This window comes from Anarrhichthys ocellatus, unplaced genomic scaffold (genome assembly GCF_004355925.1).
Source record: "Anarrhichthys ocellatus isolate YVR2014 unplaced genomic scaffold, GSC_Weel_1.0 scaffold18, whole genome shotgun sequence".
NCBI lineage: Eukaryota > Metazoa > Chordata > Actinopteri > Perciformes > Anarhichadidae > Anarrhichthys > Anarrhichthys ocellatus.
In genome coordinates, this window is record NW_022280048.1 from 344796 (window position 1) to 360050 (window position 15255).

The 15255-nt window shown below is 39.5% G+C and overlaps 2 protein-coding genes across 2 annotated transcripts; both read left to right on the forward strand.

Moving 5' to 3' along the window:
* Positions 1-5079: 5079 nt before the first annotated feature.
* LOC116389036 (claudin-4-like) lies at positions 5080-6710 on the forward strand. The gene has a single exon (XM_031857425.1). It carries the CDS (start codon positions 5424-5426, stop codon positions 6090-6092), a length of 669 nt encoding a protein of 222 aa, XP_031713285.1. The 5' UTR covers positions 5080-5423; the 3' UTR covers positions 6093-6710.
* A 2194-nt stretch (positions 6711-8904) lies between these two features.
* LOC116389037 (claudin-3-like) lies at positions 8905-10957 on the forward strand. Its single transcript, XM_031857426.1, has one exon. The coding sequence runs from the start codon at positions 9100-9102 to the stop codon at positions 9748-9750; it is 651 nt and encodes a 216-aa protein (XP_031713286.1). The 5' UTR covers positions 8905-9099; the 3' UTR covers positions 9751-10957.
* Positions 10958-15255: the final 4298 nt, after the last annotated feature.

The following is a 15255-nucleotide window of genomic DNA, read 5'->3' on the forward strand; positions in this document are numbered from 1 at the left end:
CAGGCCAACAGTTTCTATTGAATTAAACTGCCACTATCTCATCTTGATAGACAGACAGTTTAGGAGCTTGTCTTCTTTAATATAGTCGAAGAAGAGGTTTCATTTTCTATTGTAGTTACGTAAGTTAAGTTTTATTCTTGTCAATTGTGACTAGTGTGCAATCTACCCCCAATCTAGGTTTGAACAAGACCGTGAAATTAGTATTTCTTAAATCAGGAATTCTACAGTTACTTCAGCATATTTTGACTTAAGTGTTATTTTGAATAACTTGTAGGTTAAGTCGATATGCAGGAGAGACAACAAAGCGTTAGGGCCGTTGCAGGTTAACGAAAATGGAGCTGGGAAAGGGAGGTGATCTTTATAGAAAAACAAACAAAGTGACACATTTTATGAGAAAGGACGGCCTCTGAGTGAGACGAAGGTCCTGATAGACAAACTTGTTTTTTGTTTTCTTTTATGTTCATTCTGTGTTCTTTTATGAATATAATAAATACTAATATTGTAGAAAGTACAGTAAAGACTCAGAACTTCTATCTTTGACTACACAAAGACGCGTCAGCACGGATAACACAAAAGACAACCCAGTCAGCTACAATAATATGTTTTGCAACCGTTGGCTCAAGTTATCGCAGTGTTTAACGGAGGCATCTGTGGTGGTTGATCCAACCTTGCAAAGCAAAGTGGTAACAAATATAGCCCACTACTTTTCGCTACCACGATTTTGCACTCTATTTTTCAGTTTTTTGGCATTTATTTATCACATTATAATTTCTGAAATTTGTGAGGTTTTTTTTCTCATAAATTTGCCACTTTAATCTCAGAGAATGTCCAAGTTTCTATTCTCATGAATTTACGCCTTTAATCTGGAAATTTCTGAGTTTTTCTGGTAATATTACCCCGTCCCCCAGCTCGGTAATTATTGTTTTACCTAAAATTGCTTTAATGCGTCGTTGTATAAGAGCTATAAAGCAGTAAATGGTTTAGGGCCAAAATACATTTCTGATCTGCTTCTACCTTATGAACCATCCCGACCCCTTAGGTCGTCTGGGACCGGTCTACTTTCTGTTCCCAGAGTCAGAACTAAACATGGAGAAGCAGCGTTCAGTTTTTCTGCTCCACATATCTGGAACAAAGTCCCAGAAAGCTGCAGGTCTGCTGAGACCCTCCGCTCCTTTAAATCAAGATTGAAGACTTTTCTGTTTGCTGCCGCCTTTAATTTAACCAGAATCAAGGATATTAATACATTTCTGCATTTTACTACTGTATTTTATATCTTACACTGCTTTCTAGTGTTTTAATGACTGTTTTTATTGTTTCAATAAATGTTCTTAATTGTTTTTTAATCTCCTTTTCTTTTGCCTTATGTTTTGATGCTTTTAATGGTTTTATGTGAAGCACTTTGAATTACCTTGTTGTTGAAATGTGCTATACAAATAAACTTGCCTTGCCTTGCCTTGCCTACAGAAACTGTATCATTAATGACAAAAGTCCCCTATTTCTTCTGCATGAAACCTGTACAAACATGGACGAACAATGCTCTGTTAACCAGAACACAACAATGCAATAATAACGCTGTAGATTAAGTAGCAGAAACTGCAGCCTGTTGCTCCAGCTATAGTTACGCTATAACTTAGTAGAACTTGGTTACACCCATTACACCATACAAGTTAGTTACAAAGTAGACTTAAGATATAAAATGTACAAATCCCCCAAGCAGGTGTGAGTCAGTTACTATCACAACGGAGGGGGAAAAAATTGAAAGAGGAGAGGGATTGATATCAAGAGAGTCATGAGTGAGACGTCATCCTGCATTCACTTGAGATGGGAATTATTGCTGGCACTACTTGGTTTAAACTAAAACGTGTAATTGTTTATGTGTTGACTTTCTTTCGCGTGCATGTGTATTACAATCATCCTCACAAAACGTCTAAGTACAGCAGAAGCGATGTATCAATGATTGTTCAATTCCTAATGAGGTGACAGACAAACTATTATACGTAACACTTCTTTTAATTCCTGACCCTTGGTTAATGGTAGTTTTTCTTCCGTTTTAGCACTAAGTGCTTTTTTTTTTGTTACGTTGAATAAAAAACACAAATAATACATGTACTTTAGTTTCAGAGCAGGACAGTATCAGTACTTCCTTGAAGGGTATTTCCATAACTGTCTTCCCTCCTGTATTCAGGTTAGCACAGTATGATCAGTGTGTTGGCTGTAGTTGCTGACCCATGCACCCATCTGAATTTCGCTTGGCAGTTGACCAAATAGATAAACCTGTTATATATACAGTCTGCATTCTGAAATAACCTCTCCAAACACACAGTAGGATACGATATCATCGGTGTTTACTCTGCAGCTGGAGAGAAGGAAGAGCTCACAATTTCACGAATCCACCAACACACACAGGGACAAAACAGGGAACTGGATAATCGCTCTGCTATCTGAAACTCATTGATCAACTCTTGTGAGAGATTGAGCCTCCACACACTGCACATATATATATGGAGTTGTTACAGTATTCATAAGTAAAGAGCTGTTTTGGTAACATGAAAATGATATGAATGATTACTCCAGGGCGTAAATGTATTTTATGACAAATATATATTTAGCCTGCCCACATCACCAAACTTTTCCAGCAGTTTGATTTGGTGTGATGCTGGTGTCACTAACAGCTGAAAAAACAACAACATAAAACTAACCAATTAGAGCTCTGCAGGCAGCATTGAGAACGGGGATGCCATCCTGGGCCAAGAAACGACGGTTTTGGATCAGGCTTGGTCGAACCAGCCGATGGAAGGACAATTTCCAGAGAGGGATAGTCGTCGATGAGAAGTAGAAGGACAAGTTTTGCATGTCCAGAGCATAGATCGTATCTTTGAGTGAGCTCCTTCGTCTTTACATCGAAGGGGAATCAACGGTGATGAGATCTCCAGGTGTTTTGAAAAAGGTAGCCTGTACACTGTAGCTACTACCCAACTAGACTGCGGAAGATAGCTAAGGCCTTTGGCTTGCCACGAGAAAGAGTGTCAAACATTGTTAGGCAAGTCTGCCACGCCAAAACAGTCGTGTGGAGAAAATACAGTATTCGTTTTAGAAAATATCTGTATACGTGTAGACTGGGTTTAAATTAATTAATTAATTAATTGAAATAAATTGGTGAAGAAACACGACTTCAAATGCTACTTTTGCTGTGTGCAAATAAAAGAGTGTGCAAAAGACACTGCTTGCTGGAGTACACACCGTAGTAGTGCTGTTGATCAGCGACTCCAAAGTCAAATATTTCTTGATTAAGCATGCAAACAAAGAAGCTGATAGTATTGACAGTCAAATATGATTTGAATTGTTAGCGGATTGTTTGTTTCCTTCCTAAATACAAAGATAATCTCAATGAATTGCCTTTTATCAGGCTTTATCTTATCATGGTTACAGTGTTAACCATTGTTTAGCAGACGTGCAATGTTGACTAATGTTGAAGTGTGATAATGTGATCACGTATACCAGATACAAGTGTCAGAGTGTGATAGCGGCACCGGAGTGATGACTTGGACAAATCACAGTCAACCTTGTGGGAGAATATTACATTTAATAGTCCAATATTATGTAGTGTGTCAATGTAAAATCATACGTGTTTAAGTTCATTCATATTTGTATGACTTCAATAGTTGAAAATATTACCTAACTGTATACTTACTAACTGTGAAGGGAGGAAAGTTGTTGTACTGGCACTTTAGAAGAAAGCGCTGTCGCTTTAAGAGAGTCTTTGGAGACTGTGATGCAGCCTGAAGGCAAAAATGTGCTTGTGCTTAACCGTGGGATTTGTTAATAAAAGTTGCAAAACGAAGATGGACGTGTATTTGGACAGTTCATTTTAAGGGTGCAACAATTACAACCATGAACCAAAACACTTTTCCATTTCTGCATGACATTTCTTACATTTTGGTTCGCAATTTTGTTGTTTGCTGGTTTTATGTTTATTATGTGGAGACTGTCTGATCAAAGACAACCCCGTGTTAAGATGTTGAAAAAGGATACTTTGAATTGAGTTCCCTCGTCTCGAAGTTAATGGCTTTTTTGAATGGCTTTTTGGTCAGATGTCAATAGTAATTATTTATAGTGAATACATCACTCATGAATTGTGAAGCTTTCACAGGTCTCACCCATTTACTTTGGTTAAAACAAACTCAGGTCCATTTTCCCGGTTAGTACGGTTTGTTTGGGCTGGCGTGACAGCTGTCAATGGAACCCTGGTGCGGATCAAACAACGGAGAAGGATCTATCTCCTCTTCCAAGTGGACTCTGGTGTGTTTCATTTGTGGTGTGAAAGCAAATCACCAATCACAGCATGATTTTAGCATGATTTCAAAAGCTTAAATTTTGTTTGTAGTTTCTCCCCAACATGAAAAAGAAAATATTGGCAGAATAAGTTGGTTCACAGAGGTCACATCTATCAAATATATTTGTAACATTTGTAGTTTGTCATTAACTAGAATTTTACTTTATGATTACCCATCGCCTGTGTGACCCAGTGGAGATGGTACGTGTTATAAAAACAGCTATAAAAACTGTCACATCGTGTTTTTGTCGAGGCTATAAAAACACGGCACATCACAACAACAAAAAAGAATGGAAACAGAAAATATGTAACAGAAAAACAGCCTGCTTGCATTTAATATGTGCCAAAGTTCTCTTCCTCAGTCTTACTCAAACACAATCCCACGCTATGCAAACACGAACACACACACACACACACGCACACACACAGCTATTAGAATTCATGTATATTCCTTACGGCCTCATGTGGTCACCTATCAACCACATAACAAGCTCGGCTTGGCCACTCATTACCGACTGACAGCAATAAAGCCGACACACCCAGAGCTACCATGGGCAAAAGGTTAAACCATAAAACTACTCCTCATTTGAAAAAACACACACACGAGCACCAACACACCCAGGTGGTAAATGAGGCCAATGCCTAGACCTCACCTGATTGGTTTGGTTTGACGAGTGATGTCATCTCTTAGGAGGGCCTGACCACTTAGTAATAAAACAATGCACAGATAAGGGTCATCGACGACTTAAGAGCAGAAGAACAGAGGAAACGTCTGAGCGGACACGTACACGCAGCAGAGAGTTTGTGGAGGAAGCACACTGTGACAAATCGACACTTCTGGATTCAGCAGCAGGTGCAGTAGCTACAGCTTGAGGAGAGGACATACCTGGTGGAAAGAAGGGTCGACAAAGTGGAGCTTGAAGGGCAAAAGCAAGAAGGCCTTTAAGTATTAGCTGGAAAATAAAAGGAAGACAGGGAAGCAAGGACAACCGAGAGAAAGAGAAAATCATATATAGAGGAACCGAGAGGAGAGGAAGGACGAATAAAGGAGCTTTTGATCCAAAAGGGGGCACGCTTGTCTGAGTGCACTATGGTGTCTTTTGGACTTGAACTGGTCGGCGTCATTCTGTCAGTGCTCGGCTGGGTGCTGAGTGTGACCAGCTGCGCCTTGCCAATGTGGAGGGTCTCGGCCTTCATTGGCTCCAACATTGTCACAGCTCAGGTGTACTGGGAGGGCCTGTGGATGAACTGCGTGTTCCAGAGCACGGGGCAGATGCAGTGTAAGGTCTACGACTCCATGCTGGCTTTACCTCAGGACCTGCAGGCCGCCAGGGCACTCACCATCGTCTCTATCATCGTGGGGGTGGTGGCTCTCCTGATATCTATGGTCGGAGCAAAGTGCACCAACTGCATCGAGGATGAAGGGGTTAAAGCCAGGGTGATGGCCGCCTCAGGCGGCGCGTTCATCACAGCCGCTCTGACCCAGCTGGTGCCCGTTTCCTGGTCAGCACACACCATCATAGTTGAGTTCTACAGTCCACTCATCCACTCTGGTCAGAAGATGGAGATCGGGGCGGCGCTGTATCTAGGCTGGGCTGCCGCGGCCCTGCTGCTGATTGGAGGGTCCATCCTCTGCTGCAGTTGCCCTCCAAGGGAAGATAAACCGAGGTACAGCGTGCACCCTCAGAGTCGTATGGCGTACTCCGTCGCACCGAGGTCAAACGCTCCAAGCTCCTACAACAGGAGGGACTACGTGTGAAGGAAGAGTACAGGACAGAGGGGGGAGTAGGAGGAAATGTGACCTCCTTCATATTATTTTCATTTGTATCCTGCTTATTTGTACATTGTCCGGAAATGAGCACAGAACTGAAGCTAAATAATAATTATTGGTAAAATGGTAAAAATGGTAAAAGAGAATATTAAGGAGCATAGATAATTGTAAATCTGCAGGCAGTTTTTTAATACTTAAAAAATAATTGATTTAAAAGCTCTATTCGGATGTTTGATGGTTCTGTTTACATTTACCATTGGTCTAAATCAAGTTTAAGAAGACGTGACCGAATATGGTAACAGAAGTTCACAAATTTTGTCTATGTGGTTAGTTAAGAGACTTTATCCCATTTACATCCCATATACATATATATATATTTATTATTTGTGCTTATAACATGTACGATGCTTTATGAATGCTGTGTTTAGACATTGTATACTAAGGTTGATGCTTTTATGGCTTTTGATGCATTAACATTGTATGTGTTTGCCAAAATCGAGAGAACATTTTGAGTTTACTCTTTGAATGCAAATGTTTTGGTTTTAGATCTACTGAAATTATTGAAATAACTTAAATAACAAAGTAATAAAGATTTTCACTGTGAAACAGTATGTGGGCCTAATTTATCCGGGTTCTTATGAACAATGATAAAGATGATTAACAAATGTTTTGAAATAATTGAGAGGAAAAGCCATAAATAGTGACAAGGTTTTGATTCCATATACTTTGGAGATAAAAGTGGAAATTCAAATAACAGAATTAAGATGAACAAGTTGAAGACAACATGAGCACATTGTTCAAGAACTGTATTTGTTTTTTACCTTCTTCGTTTTTTAAAATCTTTTATACCATTTTACATAAACAGCATGAAAAATGGGTGTTGATGTTTTACAGAGTTAGTGAGTTGTGTGTGACAGATGATGCTCTTTTAAATTGTGATGTAAAGGGGAAGTCCTTTCTGTTTGGTGTCTGTTCTGCAGAAACCAACTCATTCCTCTTTTGAATAGTCAAATTATCCCTCTGTGGTCCGGCAGGTGTGCTCAGGTAGCAGAGCAGCCTGTTAATCCTGCTCCAGGAGCATTACTACACACAGCCTATTTCTGCTCCTCTGAACAACACTGAACAAACCTCTTCAACTTAAGTAAAAATACTTCTTCCACCACTGGGTGTTACTATTTAAACTATTATTAAAATATCGAAATGAAAAGTACTCATTATGCAGAGCCATTTAGTATATTATTGGATAATAGTTATTGATGAATTAATATGTACATCACTTTAATGCCAGCTAGTAAAAATGGGGCTAATTTTAATTATTTTATCGACTGCAATAAAGTCCAAACTTAAACTATAATAATACATCATCATTTATCAGTTGATTTTATCTTACATCATCCATCTATATATTATGTCAGCGAACTGAAAATAGTGGAAGTATAAAGTATCAAAAATGGAAATGCTGAAGTAAAGTACCTCAAAATTGTACTTGAGTAAACACACTGAATTACTTTCCTCCACTGGTGACACGATCATTTGTCCATATGTAGATGTGTGTTAGTTTGAGCTTGCATTCTTCCACTGATGACATGATAATATCTGACTTGGTTAAAAATGGAGAATATACATTTATAGCAAAAACAGAAGCAGCTTCGGGTCTTGTTTTGGTAACACAAGCAGCTGGTCAACACAGGTGTACTGATACAGGTCGCTTGCAGTAAAGCATCAACTGATGTTGTTACATCAACACGATGGTACGACAAACAGAGCTCTGGACTCATAATGTGAGACTCGTAAAATTTGTGTGTTTGACAAAAACACTGGATCAGCCTGTTGGCGATGAACAGTCGTAGCCCCGTGATATTTAGGTTTGGAGGTGAGTGATGTCTCCAAAAAGAAAAAAAAAATTGCCCTGATGTGTAGTCCTTTTGATAATGACAAATTCATTACCGCAGAGGTGCTTGCTTGTATTTTAAAACCAACACATTTACAGGAAAGGACATTGTACCAATCATTGTGTTCACAGTTAACGACGAGCTAAAAACAAATGTCCTTTAACATTTTTACAGAACAAAAAAGACAAATCCTTATTTTCTAAATTTAGTCCGTGTAATTTTTCTGATTTGTTTGACTAATCTTCAACATGGATTCACATAATACCTCGAGCAAGTTTTTTTTTTCTTAGTTTTTACAGAATACTCAACCACGTGTGTTTCAAGGAATCATTTGGTCAGAGCAAAGAGTTCAACCGATACTGAGATCCCGCTGTCTATATGCTAAAGGTGTCTGAGAATCAGCCGATCATGTTTTCTCTCTGCTCATATTTGCTCTGGGTGCAGTTATTCCGGTTTCCAGCAGAGCTTTTGGGATTGTTTTCCTAACAATTAATCCTGACTATTTGAAGACTGGAACCAGGAAGTAACGAATAGTATCAGAGGGACAGTCCGAGTGTGTGTGTGTGTGTGTTTCCATGCTTACTCACAACAAGCTTTCCATGTATAGCCAGAGGCTGAAGCTACCTCTCTGTTTTGCACTGTGGTTAACTAATGGATGCAAGTCAGTGTAAGGAACTACACATATTGGGTTTTTTTGGACGATATTAAACAGAACTTCTCATTCTCTTCTCTCAAGAGACCAACCCCCACCAACCACAGACACACACTCCCACCATCACATCCCTCCTCACCCGTCCTGCCTCCAGCTCCCCTCCTCCAATATATAGAACACAGGTGGTGTTCTTTTTTTGTTTGTTATGTAGACGGCCTCCTTTTTGACATCATCACCGGGGGACTCCTCCTCGCTCTCCTGAGGTATAAAGGATCTCTTGTTCCTGTGGCAGCATCTCATAGCAACATCACACCCTCATACAGGTGCTCACACTTTTCAAGGGCGCCAGAACAACAGAGGAGGAGGACCTTCACCGTAATCTGAAAGTTTTGTTGGAAAATCTGTGGACTCTCTATTTTAATTTTGTTCTGTCACCAGACCAAGAGCCAGCATGTCAATGGGCATGGAGATCGTGGGCATTGCCTTTGGAGTGATTGGTTTTATCATTGCAATAGTTACATGCGCCCTGCCAATGTGGAAGGTGACGGCTTTCGTCGGAGCCAACATCATCACCGCTCAGACCATCTGGGAGGGTTTATGGATGACCTGTGTCACCCAGAGCACTGGCCAGATGCAGTGCAAGATCTACGACTCGATGCTGGCCTTGGCCCGGGAGCTGCAGGCCTCCCGAGCAATGATGATCATCGCCATCATACTCGGGGTGTTGGGGGTCCTGATCTCCATCGTCGGCGCCAAGTGCACCAACTGCATCGGAGACGAGTCGTCCAAGGCCAAAGTGATGATCATAGCTGGAATCTTCTTTGTCCTCGGCGGCCTTTTGGTTCTCATCCCCGTCTCCTGGTCGGCCAGCGTCATCGTCCAGGATTTCTACAACCCCCTCGTGATCTCCGCGCAGAAGAGGGAGATCGGGGCATCGCTCTACATCGGCTGGGGAGCGGCCGTCCTGCTCCTGATTGGTGGGGCGATGCTGTGCAGCAGCTGCCCGCCAAAAGAGAAGAAGTACAAGCCGCCCCGGATGGCCTACACCGCCCCGCGCACCACCAGTGCAGGTGGAGGGTACGACAGGAAAGACTATGTTTGAACGGAAGTGTCTGACAGATTGATTTGGAAAGCAGGATGAACTAAAATGTTTGTTGCACATGAGTGCTTTTGTGTGTCTGTGTTGTAGTTTGCTGTCTGAAACCACAGGGTGAACCCCACGAAAAGACTCCGAAATGAAGATGTGTGTACAACTATTGATTTTCTGCTTTACCTTTGGCTGACATGTTCATTTACAGAACTTTAAGATTTTGCTTTGCAGCCGGTGTGTCTTGTTAAATAGGCTCCTATTTTCTGTATATGAACATTAGAGCATGTTTTCCAAGAAAAAAATAACTTAAATTATTTTGAATTTTCTGAGAACATGTTGTATTTATGCTTTAACTTCTGTGGCATTATGTGAATCTGAAACTGCTTCTTGTGAGCATGTGTCGCTATATCATTAGCTGTCGGCCTGCTGGTGTCGTGTTTCACTGAAACCGTCAGTTAAAATGCTGTGTGTCGCTGACAATGACAGGGAAAAGCTCGCTCTCATTTTACATGGATTTGGTTGTGTGATTGTTCAGTGTGTGGGTGTGTGTGCGCGTGTGTGTGGGTGTGTTTTGCATGTAATATTTGCTTAGGAGAGTTTCTACTGAGACTGAAACTAAAGATGGATCCAAGATATGGCCCCAGGAAACAACTTTATCTCCCTCCTCAGAGTTTCACTGTTTACGGACATCACTGTTTCAGTTGTTACACAAAGACTTTGTATGTGTCTATATATGCGATTTTATTTTTTATTTATGTAATAAAATGTATTTGTAATGTATTCTAACACTCCACTGTGTTTCTGTGTTAGATTTGTATTGTGTATTTTATCATAAGCAGTAGCCTGTATGATCCGCTGTCACACAAAGAGCCAAAGGTCCTCTTTGTGTGCGTGTGTGTGTGTGTGTCTGGGTGTGTGAGACAGCCTGAGGCAATATGACTAAAGCTGTTGTAAGATGTTTGTTTCCACATCAAAAGGATTTGTTTTGTGGTTTATATTTATCAGATATTTCATCAATTCATATCCATCTCTTTTTAATCAGATTTTGTGTTCAGTTTAACATTTTTTTATACTTTAGTGGCCAAACATTGTAAAAGAGCGGATTTATAGAATTTTTCTTTGTTAAATTTCTTTGATTTCAATAAAAGTCAGACTAAGAATGATGCAGGGGGCTTCTGTTCTTCCTCTTTCATCAAGAAAGATGGATTAATCCTGTGAGTGCTAGAAGAATTTAGGAGGGACATCACTAAGCATGTGCTACCAAACAAACACGCATCGGTCCAAATCAAATAGTTTAAAAAGCTGAAAGTAGGGTTGGGTTTTGGGAGTTAGGTTTCTTTGTTTAGCCAGCAGGTATACCGTAGGCTTCGTTAGGCTACCATATACCTGTCAAAGATGTTAGCCTGTTGGCTACACTGTGGAGAAAAACTGGAATCAACCGTCAAAAAGGTCAAATTGGCGGTGAAGATGAGAAAGATTGAGTGAGAGACAGAAAAGGAAGAACACAAACAAACTTATCCAACAATTGTCCCAATAGTTTTGAAGAAAAGCAGAATATTTGACAAACTGACAAACAACTTGTTCAACTACAAATGCACACGTGTAATGTAAATGCAATCCTGTGTTTTTAAATATTAGTTAATATTAAAATAATAATTAGATATTGCTAATCATCAATTAAAGCATATTTTGTTGTGTCTCTGTTGGGTAGGATACAACAGGAAAACAGATGTGGTTGAAATGACTCTAATGAATATCAACACTGTCCTTGTTAATGCAGTCAGGAAATACCACATAAAGGTTTTAAACTACAGAGTCACAACATTTCACAGCCTTGTATAAAAATAAGAAAAATAAATGTTAAATAAATAAAATAAAAAATAAAACCAAAGGTCTTTATCAGCCCTTAAAGCCAGTTCTCTGCCACCAGGTCAGTCACACACCCACACACACACACACACACACCTACACTCACACAAACACACACACACACACACACACACACACCTCACCATTCCCCTGTAATCACAAAGGACCATGTTCAAAGTGGGTCAGTGAGTGGAATTTGACCAATTCGACAGAAAAGGGTGCTAAAGGGCGTCGTTATGAGTCGTTAGTCAAGTTAACGTCAACCACGCTCTTTTCCTAAAACTAAGTGGTTTTGTTGTCTAAACCTTAGATTCCTGTGAAGATGGGAGTTTATTTAGTTGGGGGTGAGAATGTGTTGCTAATTCCTCTATCAACAGAATAATCTCTGTCGACTAAAACCAACAAAGTCACAAATCATGGTATGCATGTTAGTTGATTGGTTAACTGGCATGGGCGTTTTTCAAAATTGTTTGAAATTTATGAAATCAATCATGAAAAAAGTAATTAGTTTTTACTGTATGGCAGCATGTTAGTGCTACCAAACTATTTAGCTAAATTCACGTATCATGTTGCGTGCGTGCTCGTGTACAATACAAACATTGCTCCATAGCGCTACTACTAGTGGTCAAACACTGCACAGGGTACCTTTAATGAGCTTAAGCATACATTCAGTTAATTAAATATAAAGGAGAAGTAAAACAAGCGATTTCCTCACTGCATTGTAGATCTCCATGTGAAGTTAATGAGCGTGCGGTGTTGTACACTATGAAGTGAACAAAGTGAGAACTAACACCGTATGACAGGGCAGGAAAAAGGAGTTAAAGGCCATTGTTCTCTTAGAGTTCACAGACGTCGTCCATTGAACATTTGAATGTCAACTTCTCTTTCCAGCAGGAACACGTGCAGTTGACAGGTAGCAGATTTCTGACAAACACGGTGAGGACCCAACAGCAAAGTCCAACAGGTGCCTGATAGAGGCTCTAGAAAGTATAAGCAGGTTATCATTCTTTAACCTCACTGACTGACGGATTGTAAAGTTGTGTAAAGCAAATATACAATCTGTTGCAAACACTTCATCAGGCGTTGGTCAATAAACATGTTATATTTGAGATATTATTATTCATTACGAAACTTAAAGGAGTCAGAGGAGATGTGGTGAGGCAGTACTACCACACAAGGTGCGAGATATGAGATGATAAGCAAAAACACAGTCATCTATATATCAACTACATATTACATTTTAGTGACAGAGAATAATCTCTATTTTATGGATACGTTTGTAACATTAATTTGCTCTAAATCTTGTATTTAGAAATAAAGACACAGGTCTCTCTGGTAATATGGAATGAACATGTCGGCTCATGCTGTGAACCATCAGAACCAAAGCTTCAGTCATTCCATGAAAACATTCATAAGGTAGAGTTCCCACCTCCAGGGAACTAAATGAATGTCAGATATATTCCAGCGCCAAAAACACGAACATGAACTGAACCCCCACAGATGACAAATGTTTTAGAAAATGTGTTTATTTATCTGAGAAAAAAAAGGCACCACAGCCATAAGAGTTTAAATTGTTTTTTACCAGCCGTGACAGCGACGTTGTTATCACCTTGTGAGTCTGTCTCTGTGTGTCATTGTGGAAAAATGTGATCCTGGAGCACCTGTAGATTTACTGTAGCAGGAAGAGGTTACTTTGCCAGGCGTTTGAGTAGATTATGTCAATAAGATAGCATCACAAATTTGTAAGATGCAGTCACAAAAGGTGTGCAGTTGAGATCAAAATAAAGGCCGGGGTCAAAGATGGGTGTGGTCCGAGCAAGGGCACAGGAAGTAGGGAAGTAGAAAGTGGGGAAAGGGCAATTCCCCCCCCCACCCACACACACACACTTTAGGCCCAATTTGGCATTGTGTTTGGTGTGATCGCATCGCAAGAGGGTCTTCAGTTTTAAGATGTGGTTGTTGTGCACTGACTTCAGTTCGCTGACTCATGACAGTGTTTTTCCCTAAAAGCAGAACATTCCTTTCCTCATATTCAGATCATTTTTAAGCTCTTATCGGGAGCTTTGAGTTGTCTTTTATGACGTAATGAGTCTTCAAACTATATATATATCTGTAAATACAGATAAATTGGAGCTGTTGTGAAATACTAAAATAACGACTATGGACAGAAATACTTTGGTACCACCATTTATATGACAAGACGGATAAAAAATAAATACCGCTTGACTCTGTTTTGATATCTGACAACAAATTCTGTGAGAGAAAGACGACTTTCCAGGAAAGTGTCTGACTTTTCTTATTTAAACATATATATACACACATACACACACACACATATATACAGTATATATATATATATATATATATATATACAATGAATTAATATTAAAGCCCTTTTGAAACCCCCTAAATATTTCCAAATAGATTCTAAATGAAAACATTTAACGGTGGACAAAGGTTTCTAAAGGTGAAACAGTCACTGAAAATGTCACAGTGCACCAGTGAAAGCAGAAGTATCAGAGAAGCAGAAGTTAAAATCCTTTGTATTGTAAACCAGCAGTGATTTGATTAATGTCACTGACACCACGAGAGGCAGTTGTGAGTCGACACTCTTAAATGCTCCTGTTGATGTACATTTATTCAAGCAGCCTTTTCAACTTCTGTGATCTTCACTTTGGTCTTCTAAATGTTTTTGGGACGACAGTCTGCACTCAAGTTGTTACTTAGGCCCGTCTACAAATCATGACTTAATACATGACAGCAGCATCTTTCATTGTATGCTTATGCGGCAGTTTAGTAAATGATCTTGCACAAAAAAAAAATTAGCATTTATGATGTCATAGTCTCGCTCAGCGGTTTATAAAGTTTACTAGACGTCAAATAAATGACCCCACGTATGATCCCTCTCTAGTCCTTTCCTTGTATGTGCTGCTTAAAATACCGTATGTGTTACACTGTGGCATTATTTATTACTGTGTACTATACTATCGGGTGCGTCTATATTATGTAGTAGATATCTATTTTAAAAAACTAGAAGAAAAAAAGTGCACCACTGACCTGCAAGTAATGCGTGTGTGCATGTGCAGGCCCTTGGAAAAGAGCAGGTTGAGAACAAAGACTTTCTTTGCTGTGCTCTGTGTAGCATGAAGAAGAGCTGAAGTTAACTGTCTGACGCTCAGCTTCATTACACAGTAAAGAAGTAAAACCACAGTACTCAGGGATGGAGGGCTGAGGCGAAATGTCAGCACAATCTGACCATCTTCAAGTCAAATGGAAGAACAACTAACTTTAAAACAATACCTGACAATGATTTCATTTCATATTCAGTCATAAACAGTCTTTTGATTCTTTTTTTCTGTATTTGATCAATGTTTATTGAATCTTAGATATTTTTTGAAAAACAATTGGCATCCTTCCTCCCCTGCATATATCCATCTACTTTTTATTGTAGTTTTAAATGGATATGGATACATTGCATGCATTTCGTCATAACATTTTTTTAATTGTATGATAAACACTAAATCTGCTGTTGGGTTGCAATTTTCCAACTGGCTGTCAATACAATAGCACTAGAATTAACTTAAATTATTTGAAATAAAGCCAGCATTTCAAATAATTGAATCACTTAAGATTCAAGATATTGTTGAC